Source organism: Heterodontus francisci, chromosome 7, assembly GCF_036365525.1.
Source record: "Heterodontus francisci isolate sHetFra1 chromosome 7, sHetFra1.hap1, whole genome shotgun sequence".
NCBI classification, from domain to species: domain Eukaryota; kingdom Metazoa; phylum Chordata; class Chondrichthyes; order Heterodontiformes; family Heterodontidae; genus Heterodontus; species Heterodontus francisci.
In genome coordinates this window covers 77,540,940-77,554,160 of record NC_090377.1, presented here as the reverse complement: position 1 = coordinate 77,554,160, position 13,221 = coordinate 77,540,940, and the positions used below count along the sequence as shown (strand labels likewise).

Sequence of the window (13,221 nt, the reverse complement as noted above, 5' to 3'; positions counted from 1 at the left end):
AAAGTACAGCTCGCAAGCGCCATGTTTCCTTTAACGAGATCTTTGCTGCAGCTATTTGTTATAATGTGTATTGTAACGAACGCCTTAACTAAATATATAAGCGGAAGTGCAGCGACAACATAAACATAAAGGAAAATATTTCCCAATGCAGTGGGCACTCCACAGAACAGCAATCAAAGCCCTACAATTTGTTTGATAGTCTATACTTTTTAGTTCATGTTTTAAATACGTCAAGCATAGACATAAGGATTTTCGAAAAAGCTAGTTCTACAAATAATTAAACGTTAACGATCACAATATCTAATGTACCAGTTGTGCATCCGACAGCTTCTTCGTTTCGTTTTGCCCTGATTTTCTCAGCTCATTCGATATGGCCGAGTTAGGAGTAAGAAACAAACAAACCAAATGCATGTTAGCGTACTAAATATATATCAAAGCTGGGGCGGCTTCCTTCCTTCAAATGATAATCAATAAGAAAAGTAATGTATTAACTTATTATAAATGTTCTATGGTGCACTCTATACAGGTGAGAAACTGGAAATGAAATATCAACAAATGTAGCTATCTAATTATACATTGTACTTCAATTTCTAAGCATTTGGAGCATTTCATTCTATTCCTCGTGTTTCCAGTGTAGGGAAAAAATTCCTCTCTATAAAGTGAAAACCACATCCCAGTGGTCGGTCAGAATTTGGTTAACCAGATAACATTATTTCGGCGCTGCGTAAACATATTCAGCGTGAATGAAAGTGCAAATGGTTTGAATCAGTTCATTCGGTATTTTTCCCTTCACTGCCAGTGAGCGTGCTCGGCAACTAATGCCACATATGTTAAATTCACGGGAACCTCATTTAGCAGGGATAAAAGATGATGGCTGGTGGATGTTTGATATCCATATTTCTACCCAACCGCATGTTTCCCGCGGGTTTAACTCCAGAGAAGGACTATCGCCTGGTTGTCTTTGGTCTAATGCTTTGCAGTGATCTTAACGGGGAAAGTTCAGAACAGCGTTAAGTACCTACGCGCCGATTTCTCATTCTTAATTTATGATAACGACAAAACTACTAGAAGCGTTAGATCAATATAAATTGCAATATGAATAAAACGTTCAACCTTGCAAGTTATCCTACTCTGGTTCCAAAAAAGATATTGCTGGGGTGAGATGGATTTAGAAAATGAGTGATGGAGGAATTTCTGCAGAGGTTTGATTAGAAACCCCAAATGAACGGGCTTGAAGAACCAATAGGAACCTTTCACAACGATTCACAAGGACCATTTTTAATACGTTTGGCAATTTTTGATCTCCATCGTCTTTTGAAATCCATGCAATTATTAAGCTTAACTCCCACGCCAAAGTACTAATTCTACCCAAAAGCCATTGTACGCACCATTCGTTCAGTGAAAGCATGCAGGTACTTGCGATTCCTATCATCTAATACGACCGTTGATAAGGCCTACTTCCACCGTAATTGTACAGTCCCGTGGTTACCGCTATTACAGTGAAGACCCGTATTTGATCGTCCAATTTGAAAATGGCAGCAGATGCAAAAATATTTTTTATTTCATTCTTTGGTTTATACCGTTTTAATAACAGATTTGATGAAATTTTAAAATAATGATGTTTTTCAAAAAGGAGCTCAGCTCACATATATTGAGAGAATAAAAAGAACTTGTTAAAAAACAAGAGAGTTTGAGTAAAAGGACACCTCTCCGGCGCGAGAATGCAATTTCAAAAATAATACTCTGATATTAGTTTATTTATAGTTGATATGTCCTGTAAAATTATTGATGTGTTATAATCGGGCACCTATTATGGTATTCATATCGTTCACTAAAGATATTTGCATTAAAATAAAAATTGGTGTCGTTGAGATTAGGATACATAAAATAGACAACGCAAACCTCTATCAACAAAACTAGAATTTCCAAACGGCGCTGTTGTCCGTCTGAATTAGTTAATTGGTGTTTCATCTGGCAAGCTCTACCTGACGGAGTGAGGATATTATGGGAAAATGGCACTTAGTTATGTGACATATAATTACATTCGATTACAAGTCTGAAGCTGTTCCGTAAATCAGAAATCTTAATATCATCGCTCTGTTATCAAAGTGGATTCTGGAGTCCGCTGTTAAAATGTATACTGTTATCTTTAGTTCTGCAAATAAACGAGGGCTTTTGATTGTTTGCTTAACATTTGAAGTACAATGTTTGCTTTTTTTTCTCCTTCTAATTGTTTCCTGTTTGTTCTTATCAATATTTTTCTTGATTCAGGCTTAGCATGTCATTATGCTATGTGCGCAAAGAAAAGGTGGAAATAAAAATTGCCAATTCCTATGGTTAACATTTATATGCAACATGCCCATTGATCCGGCTAAAGTTTAGATATGGCTTGATCGCTGCTTTAGCAAAGTTTAATGGAAAGATGGAAGGTTACTCGACAACTGAAGATTCTGTTTTCGCCGCCAGCCTTTAAATCAGAAAAGAATAAACTGGAATCCAGAAGTCCACAGTTTGTCGAGTGATTTGTAGTATTAGAACTTTTATTGTCGGTTTTACGAGATTTGCTGATATACGTGTACAGTAGAGCGCAGTTTAACACCAAACACTAACTTTTACAGCGTCCTTTCAGCCACACATGAGTCAGGCATGTGATTTCATTAGCCAATGGTCAACTTGAAAGACTTTAACTTGGGGCATAGATAAACTAATATTCTAATCATCAGCTATATCATTAACTTTTATAACTACATATAAAGAATCACGCCATCTTCAGGCTTTTGCATCCAAGGTACAGAGCTGTGGTGCTGTATGGCAGGCGTACGCCTTGTGGCCACAGAAATGACAAACAAAAATAAAGTATATCCGATTTAACCGTAAAGGAAAAATCTCGCAACAGCTCCAGAACGCTGGCAATATAGTGATCCAGCGATCTCAGCTGATTATCTCAATAAAAGCATAATGAATTTCTTTTATTACTTTTATTTTCTTTTGGATACTGGTCATAAAATGAAACAAGTACACAGTTAAATTTAATCAACATTTATTAATTTAATCACATTCGACCATCATAAAAAGTGACTATTGCTGCGGAATACCTTGTAATTTTTTTTTGCTTGTGTTTATAATATGCGTATCGGAGATAGGTAATGGTTGAGAGTTTCCAGCCGCAATACACCACCAATTAGTTTACACGCACAGTAATTAAGACACATCGCAAGTGCACGTTTTTTTTCTATCATTAATTAAGTGTGTTCGCAATACATTCCAAATTATCCATTCTATTAGGCAGTTCATGTTGTTGGGTATAATCACAAAATGCTAAATAAAATCAACAAACTAAATCAATCACGATATCATTTCATATTATCGTCCTATTGAAAAGCAATGAAATCTTTATTCAAAATGGCTATTTCTTCTGCGATTTTCCCACTTTTAAAGGGAGCTGCAAAATTCTATACGACGGCTGATCTTTCGGGGGTGATTGCAAAGGTTAAAATGATGCACACAAAATTCATCAGAAATAATGTCGAATTAAGGCTCTAAAGAACTTCAAAAACAGGTGGACTGTTTACACAAAACTAGCCATCAATGTGCTGGAGGATTTATTCTGGTCAACACGTTTAACAGTGGAATTAGCACAAACTGGATGACGTTTTGCTTTGAGGCCAAAGGGGGTAAAGTTACTTGGTCTCTTTTTCTGTTGTCTCCTGCTCAGGCTCTTCCTGTTCTTTCTTGACCTCTTCGTCCTCGTCGTCGTTCCGAGAGGTTGGAAATTTGTCCTTGTTGTTTTCTTTTTTCCATTTCATTCTCCTATTTTGAAACCAAATCTTCACCTGTCTCTCAGTGAGTCCCAGAGCATGTGAAACCTCGATCCTTCGCTTTCGAGTCAGATACGGATTGAAAAGGAATTCCTTTTCCAGCTCCAGAGTTTGGAATCGGCTGTAAGTTTGTCTTCCTCTGCGTCTACCGGGAGCTGCTAAAGAACATGAGAATCAGAAGAGACAATAAAAATCGGATAAAATTCATACAATCAAATAACTACAGACTAGGAATAAAAGCAACAATCCTTGCTTTGATCGGTAATGCCATTCAAAGAAAGTGTCCCTATAAAAACAGACTTTTACAGACAGCGTTAAACACCTTGGCGATAATACTGAGCAGTAAAACGTGAGATGGAAGCTAATTTTAATATATCCAACCTTGAGGTCTCATCCAGGGAAACATTTGAGTAGGAGACGAGTTCTGATTTAAGTGCTCTGGTTCTTCGCCAATATTACTGCTAGACGATTTACAGTCAGGATATTGTACCAGATCGGCCTCTTGCTGTGTCGTAAAAATTTGCTGTCTTTGTAAGTTATCGTATCCGTAAAATTTAGAGGGGTCACCATGACACGTAATTCCACAAGGATTCTGTTGAAAGCCAGTATTAGGAAGTGCTGATGTCCCATGATGGTAAAAATCTTGAACTTGAGCTGGGTGCTGGAAGCTTGCGCCGCTGCTGGGACCATAGACGACAGCGTGTCTGCTGGTCACGTCTTGTGGAAACCGGCAGTCGTAGTAAGTGGGACTTAGGGCTTCTCCTGGCTTGTACTTGGAGTAGAATGGATTTACAAAATATGAACTCATCTGTGCAGACTCTAAAATGGCCAATGAATATCAACAAAATAAATGTTAAACAACACTGGAGTGATGTTATTGGGTTCCCCGGTCTATACAGTGCTCATGATGGCAATGCAGGTCCAGTGTGCACTGATGCCCCGTGGAACATACTCGCTAATACTGTAGGTACACAACTGCCTCACTGCTTTGGCTGCTTCACTTTGAAACCGCAGATCAGTTCTAAACCAGTTGAGAAGATCTTTGACTGCCGTTTACAGTTACCGCTTTCGCGGGCAACACGTCTGTACTGGGAAATGATATTTTTTTTAAAATGTAGAGGGCATACAGATCGGAAAAAAAACATGCGGATTAATATATTCAGCACACTCTCATTACAATTAGGCGGGCCGCATCACAGAAAACATGAAATACGTGCGCCACTCAACTGAAGAGAAATGAAGCTGGCCCGGTTACAGCACAGCAATTAGATTTTAGAACACAGCAAGGTGAGACTGGGCTCAAGGTCAAGACATAGTCAAAAATGGGGGAGAAGCCAGAGGGCTAAAAGGCTAAAGTTAGAATTAAGATCAGGGATTATTTTGTACTGGCTGTTTCTATAAATCTTGTAGGACCTGCGTGTGTCTGTCGGTCTGTCTACCTAGCTTATATTCCTATATATTTATTTATATTTACCTACAGAAGTATAGTTGGCGCATAGATGCTTCTGCAATTTACATATAAACTGTTATCAATCAACAATAGTTATTGCTGTTATTGGGTTTAAGTGGCAGTAGATGAACAGAAATTGATCCTTGCTAAAAAATAATTGTATCAAACAACATTAATATACTATATGAAATATCCCTTCTACAAAGACGGGGAGAAATAGCTACCCTTGCCTCAGATAAAAAATAGGCCCGCTTGACTGAAACTTCGAGGTTAATTGCTACCTAATGAAAATCATGCCTGTGAATACAATTTCCATCATTTCACCCCTGGCAGACGTCATTGCCGAGAAAAGCAGCTAGGATCCTCAGGCAAACTCAAAGTTTGTCGCTTGAGGTTGAAATTTCATCAAGAACTACAGCATCGGGAGAAACAGCAAGCCTGAGATGAGAGGCGTACAGTTCCCGAGCTGGTTAGCCTTAGTTGATGATAGCTGAATCGCTTATGAATAAAGTGACTCGCAATTTTTTCCTTCAAGCGACTGCGTTTAAAGTTTAAACGCAAAGAGTCCTTGATCTGTTAAACTTGTATTCACCAGTGAACTTTGTTCCTCACGCTCCGGTGGTCGTCTCAACTTGACAGAATGCTTCAGGGAAATAAAATCAGAAATGTCTTCACTGGCTGCTAACCAGAAGAATTCTACTTATACTTCAATATATTCAGAATATGTTCATTCCAAATGAGTCTAAAATGTGCTGTAACGATATTCCTTTTCAGTAACGTTTCATTTATATGCATAAACAAAAACAGTCAGCTGAAAACGCGCAATTTAAAACGCGTTATCATTGTATAATTATAATACAATGTTCATGAATTTCTACATTGAAAATGAACTAAAAGCTGCCGTTTGCCCAGTTTTAACTGCAATATAGAACAAGAGACACTAACCGCATTCAATTAAAATCTCCGGCAAACCGCACTTTTCATAATGATGAACATTTGCATTAGTTAGTAATGCAATTAATAGGCTGCATATTAATGTTGATATGCACATATTTACATATGTGCATTTACTTTTCGGCAAAAATCTATTTTGCCGAAATGTTTGCTTCATTTAAGTAAATGTATATGAAAGGATAAATTAAGAGGATCTCGCCGGTGCCCTTTCTTGTAAAAAAAACATTCAAATCAATTTATTATTTTTTAAATCTGACCTATACGACTGAAAAACATATATGTATAACTCGTTGTTAATTTAAATGTATTGTTTAGCTTTGTTTTACTTTTTTTGCTTTGCTATCTGAAACGATTACAAAGCCGTTTCTAATCGAAGGAAGTAACGCCAGAAATCCGAAAAGAATAAATTAACCCTCGTCGAGTTTATTGAATAACCCCGCAATGATCAGCGACGAGCAAATATATATATATATATATATATATCTACTAGTATTTATACAACGTTGCCGGTACGTACCTAATATAAAGTAGTGGAGCATGTATTTAAAAAAAGCCGAGTTCATGAGAACGGTTTATTCATTGGAAAGGCACCTTTAATGACATTGTGTAGATTATAATTTAAATTTTAATTCTAGGCCTTATTCGTTTTTTCTCTTTTATATATATTTGCAGTCGATTTATTTCAGCACATGAACGCAGCAAGCGTGTGAGAACTGCATTCGAACGCTTGAAAAATGTTTCAGAAATCATTTTAAACTATTACAACATATTCTGAAAGAAGTATTTTAAGAAGAACATTGTAAAATTGGACGCCAAGCGGATTTAAAAAAAAACCGTAGACCCGATTCTGCTTAATTATTGTTTTGAAGATTGAAATGCACATCAAAATAAATAATTGTTTACGCCCGTTAAAGTTAAGAATTATAAAGTTTACTAAGGTTAGCAGGAAATGTATGCCATTAGTTGTAATATTGCTGCGCCGCTTAGCAAAATTTCAGTTTGTGTTTCAGTATAAAGTGATTTGTTAAAATTGAGAAATAAAAAAAATCTGACATCCTTATTCTCGAATCCCATTCAGAATTATCGGACTATGACCCTAGTGTACAACTTCAACCATTGTACAAAGATCATATTTTAGAGTTTCAGTGAATGAACATCATTAGAACAAAGGAGAATGCAGACACAACCATGGAGGATTTTTGTGAAAATTAAAATGGAAAGTCGTGTAAATTGTGATGAAAAATCCTTCATTTTGTTCTCACAAGTCATTTAAGATCGAGAGTCTGTACTATGCAACTATTTAATAATAAATTTCCAAAAAGTTATATGGAACTTTTTACCTTTAAGCGAGCACATGGTCACACGCCGTTTGATTTTGAACGTTTTAGTGAATTTACAATTGTAATATTAAATTTGTATTTTGAAACTCCTCCGAAGAATCAGGCTACAGATATTAATGCTTTTCATGTTTTCTGAGCTACAAAGCGCTATGAGAAGTTATTAGTTTCCTTTTAACCGATTTACCATGTATCTGTTGTCATTTGCAGGTTTGCCAATTTGATATAGTGGAGCGACAGCACCGCCCAGTGGATAATGTTATGAACTACGGTTGAACTGGAACCTGGGCTGCTTTGGTTCACTTTTGTGCAGAATCATTTAAGAATCAGCGAACGTACTTGTGAAGAAACGAAACATAAAATGGGCTCCATTAGATCTCAATAAATGCTAGAAATTGGTTTTGTAAAATGATTCGGAATTGTTAGTACAACTTGTCTCATTTACTCTGCACTATTTTAAGACGATGTTCAGCACTCTCCAGCGAAACTAGAGGTTCAAAAAGTCATTTGATAATTTGAAACTCTATCCATTTGGTATTGGGAAGTAGGCAGGCAACTAATTATAAATATTATTTCCCTGATATAGCTCACCAAAACAAATGTATGTAAAATCGGTTGATTACATATGTCGATTTTTAAAGTAACAAAATATATATATTCAAATCCAATAATCCGAATAAGGGCGGATAGAGAGTAAGATATGTGTGACTGCACGTGTATACAGAGACAAAGAAAGAAACAGAGACAGAGAGAACTCTATTGGTGACTATTAAATATTTGGAAAGATTCACACATGTTTTTCTATAGGGTGAGAAAATAATTGCTAGCTGTGCTTCATTTACTGCTACTACAATTTTTTTTGAATTTATGAGCATGTTTTGTATGGACATGTGTCGAGATGTGAAACATTTATATGAAGATGCAAAATGAAATAAATCCATAAGACAGATGCTGCGCTCAATTTAGTTTCGGCTCGTCATTTAACAAGTGTGTCACACATATTCGCATATAAATCATTTGCATCTTGTATAATAAAATGCATTGTACTTAAGTATTATTTCTTTAGACGTCGCTGCTGTTTTCTATTGCATGCCTTTTGAGTTAATGAACTAAAGCTATAGATTTCCTCGTTATTGTTATTTGACTGGACATGCGGACGATTTTTTTTATGTAAATCTACTTTATAGCAAAGTGTCCTTCGAACATATATGTTTGGGAATAGATAATAGTTTGTCCAGACTCAAGTGACAAGACGGAATTAATTGTCTTCGCCCCTTTAACTAGTGTCTGCATTTTTGTTTGTCATCAACAGACAAAAACATCTGAATTGGCTGATTTCAAAGAAGTCAGTAATTAAACGAAGAAAACTGTAAAGTCATTAAGGTCAGACGTCTAGCCAGTTGTGGGGTTTATTGTACCCCGTTCCTTCCGGTTCTAAAGTACTATATGTAGAATTGTGGCAATAGATGGCGTTGCAATTCAACACCTGAGCACTAACGTTTTCAAAGAATTCTCCAAAAAGAATGAAGTTCAGTTTTACGACTACACGCAATTGTTTTCAGTACGAGACATTAATGAGATAGTGACGTGAAATAAAATGAAGCTCTCTGTGCTCTGTGGCCATTTGTGGGTAGAGTTATAGTTAATCCGCACCAGTGTTTTAACAACAATATGTACTTTGTTGTTACTTATTTTTGTACCTTTAACAAATGTACCAAGAGTATTTCTAACTAGGAATCTTTCCAAAGTGCTACTCGTCGGATATCGGTGAATAATAAAAATAGCACATTGTTCAAACAACAAAGGAGAAACTATAAAACACCTTTCTAAACAAGAGATGGAAAACAACTTCCTTTAAGCAGCCATCAACTCATATACTAAGGAAATAAGGAAAACACATTGATTAAAAAAGTTTCTGTTTTACAAAATACGTTGATCAGCTCTATCTATAAAACCTATATGTATCAGAATGTGTTTAGTGGATAGTTGCTAATTACTACAAGCCGGAAAGTCCAAGATTTCAGAATTGTTTTCATAATTTATACCAGCCAGTGGTCATTTTCCATCAGGAGGTCAATATTAGAGTGCTGATCAGCTGATTTGAACGAAATCCCCTTTGGGTCATCCGAATATTAACATCAATTTAGCAATACTGACGGTTTCGAACAAAAGCGGAGGCAACATAATACCCTTCCAACGGAATATATTACTTTGCAGTCCCTCCTGAAATGGCTAATTGTTGACATCTAAACGGCGTTTATCCAATCACTAATGACTTTTTAACCAGTTAGCAAAGCTGAAATGTTTATAAACTTTTATTGTTAACATAAGGAAGAAACGTGAGGTACAAACCAGCGGACGAATGGAAATTTCTGCTTAATCTTTTGACTTTTGCAGCACAGCATAATTTTTATTGTCACATCTGTGGTAGCTAATAAATACTGCAGATGATCTGGGAGTAAGTCAAAAACTATTGTCATATTATATTTTCTTACATTTTCATTGCATTAATTACATTGGATTTGACTTACGTAATGATCCAAGTAACCGCATCTTTATAACAGTATTCAAATCGATGCAATAAGCACCGCGTTAAAGCAGGTCATATTCACTTGTCACTAAAATAAGCTTGCTTCAGATTGTCCCAAACGCGCAAAAAGATGTCCACAGCTGTTGGAAAAGTAACAAAATTTAAACACCGTTCTATTTATTTGTGTTGCTTAGTCAAGATGCCTACAGTTTAATGACACGTCCAGGTTACTCGAGAAATAGGCCGTCCCATAGTGACCGTGACGCTCTGCTAATTTAACTTGAAATGTTTTAAATAAATAGTACATTGGCTTAATGTCCTTTATCAGCACAGTGATAATGTCATTGCACTTGAAAATAACTGAATGATGTACAGCCAGTGGCGCTTGTATTACAGTTCATCGAGTAACCAGCATAAAACTGAATAGAACGACAAAGGGTTTGCATTTCTCTATATTTATATCTAAATGGTACACTAACAGTACAGCGGAAACACAACATTTTACAGGTTGCACAACTAAAGAAAATGTTCAAATATGCGTGTTTTATTTCTATATAAAACAAGTATATTTTAGTAATGTTGTCAAACTTTTAACGCAATACAACCAATGTACTGACACCAGTTTAAATTCTGTTTAATGTAACCCAATAGCAGCAAATCAGGGACAGTCTCAAGATAAATGTCAATTGTTTAAACACAGGATTGCTCTGGAACAGTACAACACTGGGAAACATAGACCGTGCTTCGAATAAACCAGGCACCACTAGATAGACAAAACACTTTTTACACAGTCTGTAGGATTTTCAGATCTATCGCTAAGATACGGATGATCACTTAAGGTTCTTCGTTATTTTTCACCTTGTTCATCTTTTTCATTTTCATTCTTCTGTTCTGAAACCAAATCTTTACCTGCCGCTCGGTAAGATTTAAAATTCTAGCAACTTCATAACGCCGGTCCCTGGTGAGATACATATTAAATAAAAACTCCTTTTCTAATTCAAGCGTCTGGTACTTGGTATAAGGGCAACGTTTCTTCCTGGTAGAGCGAGCGTGGATCCAATTTATTGCAGGGTGATCTGGAAAGAAAGGAAGAACAAGAATTAAAATCAGAACATCCCCTGACTATTTTCCATGGAATTTCAGACATCCTCAAGAATTCCCACAATCGCATAATGTTAATCAAAGCTGCAGTGCTCTTTCCCCACTCGGTACTTGTCAAGTTCAGGGCGATTTAATATATTAAAAAATGGAGGTAAAGATTGGTTTCAGTCTGTTTAGGCCTGTTTTGAAGTAGGGTAGGTTGTTAACAAATATTTAAAAAAATTTATAGAAAGAATAGAAAAATGCAGTGACAAATGTTTAAATTGGAATAATGCATTCGGCCTTCGACTTTCAGATAGTCCTGTAAGGTTCATTGAGAAGGATGCATCAACGTTTTACAGTCTTGTCAGACGCAAATTTGTGTGTAAAATTTCGCTGTAAACGATATAAACTCTTTACTGCTGGCTGTGGCTTTTCAGACTTGGGTAGGCGTCTAGACATTTTTATAGGTTTGTAAAACCATCAGCTTTGCACACTCAGGTCTACAGGTTCGGGTTGTAAATCAAGCTGCAATTTTTGCACTTACTTGGGTCAAGTTGCTGTTGTTTCTCCTCCTTGTGCTCACTGTTGCTCGTAGTCTCGGAGCTGGTGCAGCCAAGCTCCTTGGGAAGCTTCTCCCTGCACTCTGGGTAGGAGCCGCAAGTGAATTCTGGCAGGCTGAGCGTTTGCAGCTCATAGGAAGAGCACTCTGTCCTCTTGCTTGATAAAGTTTCTGGCTTGATCCCGTAATGCCGGCCGTTGGGATGGAATCCAGGGAAAGAGACTGAACTGGAAAGTGGTTCTAACCATGAGCGCACGTATCTGGTGTCTCCAGCTGCAAGATGCGATTGATGCATGTAAGGATGGTAGATCCCTGCAACGGCAGCAGAGGATTGAGGATGAACGGGAGACCAGGGATTAGAAAATGCGGTTGACTTGGAGGTAAAGCTGCAGGAAGAGAAATCTGAACTGTCTGCTACACCTGATGGCCTTGAAGCTGTGCTGTGTGATCCTTGGGCATATCTGGCCGCGTATAAGTCCTCTGTCTCCTGTCCTATCAAAGAATCAACATAATAATTGTGTATAGTGCCACCGGTCGACATTTTAGGCTCTCTCGCTTTCATAGAAAAGGTTACACTGGGAAGTGTATCTGATACCTTCTCTCAGAACAATCATAGTATTTTGCCGACTACAGTTGCAGCTATTGGTTGCGGGGCTCACGTGATTGTATTTACCAATACAGCGAGTAAATCAATCCGCTCATCAGCGTGACCACAACTGGGCCTAGCCCAGCTTTATAAGAAATAAAAAAAGAAATGCATTATCAATGGGTAAAACAAAATCACTTGATCAAGATTGTTGGAAACGTTCTGCTGTATCCAAAGGAAGAACCTCTCCAAGTGCAGTTTAAAAAGCGTCTGGAGAAACAGGGGACTATTTTCCCCCGTAAGCTAATTAATGTCTGTCACTCATTTCATAATCAGCAGTGCGTAGTCCATGATCTATGTCAAGAGCAAATATCTGTTAGCTTAGTGCAATAAAGCGGCAAGAAAACACCTTCGAGGTACGTTGGTGTTTCTATACTGTATATTCCATGCTTAGAAAAGAGCTTTTACAGACCATTGACTGGTTTCTCCATAAAAGGAGTAAACGACGTGTTGTAAAACGAAGGATTTGAGCTTATTTTTGAAAAAAACGATCTTGTGTACACGAACCTGCTGAGTATTTTCACTCTTCGAATTTTATTCGTCTAATATTTTAATTTGTTTTAAATATCACTACATTTGAAGTAAGCGGTTCCTCGCCCGCTTTATAGTCTGTACTCAGAAGCCACCATAAATGCTTTTATGTCTATCAATAAAATTTTTATGAGGTGCATTTGATTACACATTAATGTGTCTTTAATAAAACAGGCCTCTTTTGGCATAGTAAAGTACGTTTAACCAACACTGGACGCCTAAAGGTTCCAACAAAGGTACAAGTATTCCCGCCTATAAATATGTTTCTTGTACATCGCCTGTTTATAGCAGTTCAATGTACCATCGTATACAA

The 13,221-nt window shown here is 37.0% G+C and overlaps 3 protein-coding genes and 1 long non-coding RNA gene across 6 annotated transcripts in view; 1 reads left to right on the top strand and 3 right to left on the bottom strand.

Moving 5' to 3' along the window:
• The window catches only part of hoxd3a (homeobox D3a), a 37,773-nt gene extending 37,416 nt beyond the window's left edge, over window positions 1-357 (bottom strand). Inside the window, exon 1 of the mRNA XM_068035474.1 lies at window positions 310-357. The gene's annotated coding sequence lies outside the window, so the exon portion shown is untranslated. The remainder of the gene's footprint in view (window positions 1-309) is intronic.
• A 2,666-nt stretch (window positions 358-3,023) lies between these two features.
• LOC137372085 (homeobox protein Hox-D8) lies at window positions 3,024-5,738 on the bottom strand. 2 transcript variants are annotated; one of them, XM_068035468.1, is made up of 2 exons: window positions 4,200-5,738; window positions 3,024-3,973 (listed from the first exon to the last, which is right to left on the bottom strand). In XM_068035468.1, exons 1-2 carry the CDS (start codon window positions 4,624-4,626, stop codon window positions 3,681-3,683), a joined length of 720 nt encoding a protein of 239 aa, XP_067891569.1. In that variant the 5' UTR covers window positions 4,627-5,738; the 3' UTR covers window positions 3,024-3,680. The 2 variants fall into 2 exon arrangements, with proteins under 2 accessions (XP_067891569.1, XP_067891568.1); XM_068035467.1 differs by having other exon boundaries at window positions 3,024-3,976; window positions 4,200-5,735.
• LOC137372086 (uncharacterized) lies at window positions 5,115-8,524 on the top strand. Its single transcript, XR_010975364.1, has 2 exons — window positions 5,115-6,731; window positions 7,770-8,524. It is a non-coding gene; the product is annotated as an uncharacterized lncRNA (long non-coding RNA).
• A 1,586-nt stretch (window positions 8,525-10,110) lies between these two features.
• On the bottom strand, window positions 10,111-12,575 carry hoxd9a (homeobox D9a). Of its 2 annotated transcripts, XM_068035465.1 has the most exons (3): window positions 11,717-12,575; window positions 10,948-11,165; window positions 10,111-10,229 (listed from the first exon to the last, which is right to left on the bottom strand). In XM_068035465.1, the coding sequence occupies exons 1-3, from the start codon at window positions 12,291-12,293 to the stop codon at window positions 10,194-10,196; spliced, it is 831 nt and encodes a 276-aa protein (XP_067891566.1). In that variant the 5' UTR covers window positions 12,294-12,575; the 3' UTR covers window positions 10,111-10,193. The 2 variants fall into 2 exon arrangements, with proteins under 2 accessions (XP_067891566.1, XP_067891567.1); XM_068035466.1 differs by having other exon boundaries at window positions 10,148-11,165; window positions 11,717-12,571.
• Window positions 12,576-13,221: the final 646 nt, after the last annotated feature.

Bases quoted from the DNA above. Each gene is read 5' to 3' on its own strand.
- LOC137372085 (XM_068035467.1), bottom strand. From the start codon at position 4,626: ATGAGTTCATATTTTGTAAATCCATTCTACTCCAAGTACAAGCCAGGA. The intron at 3,977-4,199 runs GTTGGATATATT...CATGTTCTTTAG, and splicing joins TCCCTGGATGAGACCTCAAG to CAGCTCCCGGTAGACGCAGA.
- hoxd9a (XM_068035465.1), bottom strand. From the start codon at position 12,293: ATGAAAGCGAGAGAGCCTAAAATGTCGACCGGTGGCACTATACACAAT. The intron at 11,166-11,716 runs GTAAGTGCAAAA...CTTTCTTTCCAG, and splicing joins ACAACAGCAACTTGACCCAA to ATCACCCTGCAATAAATTGG. The intron at 10,230-10,947 runs GTGAAAAATAAC...CTTTTCCAACAG, and splicing joins AAATGAAAAAGATGAACAAG to CTGTGGACATCTTTTTGCGC.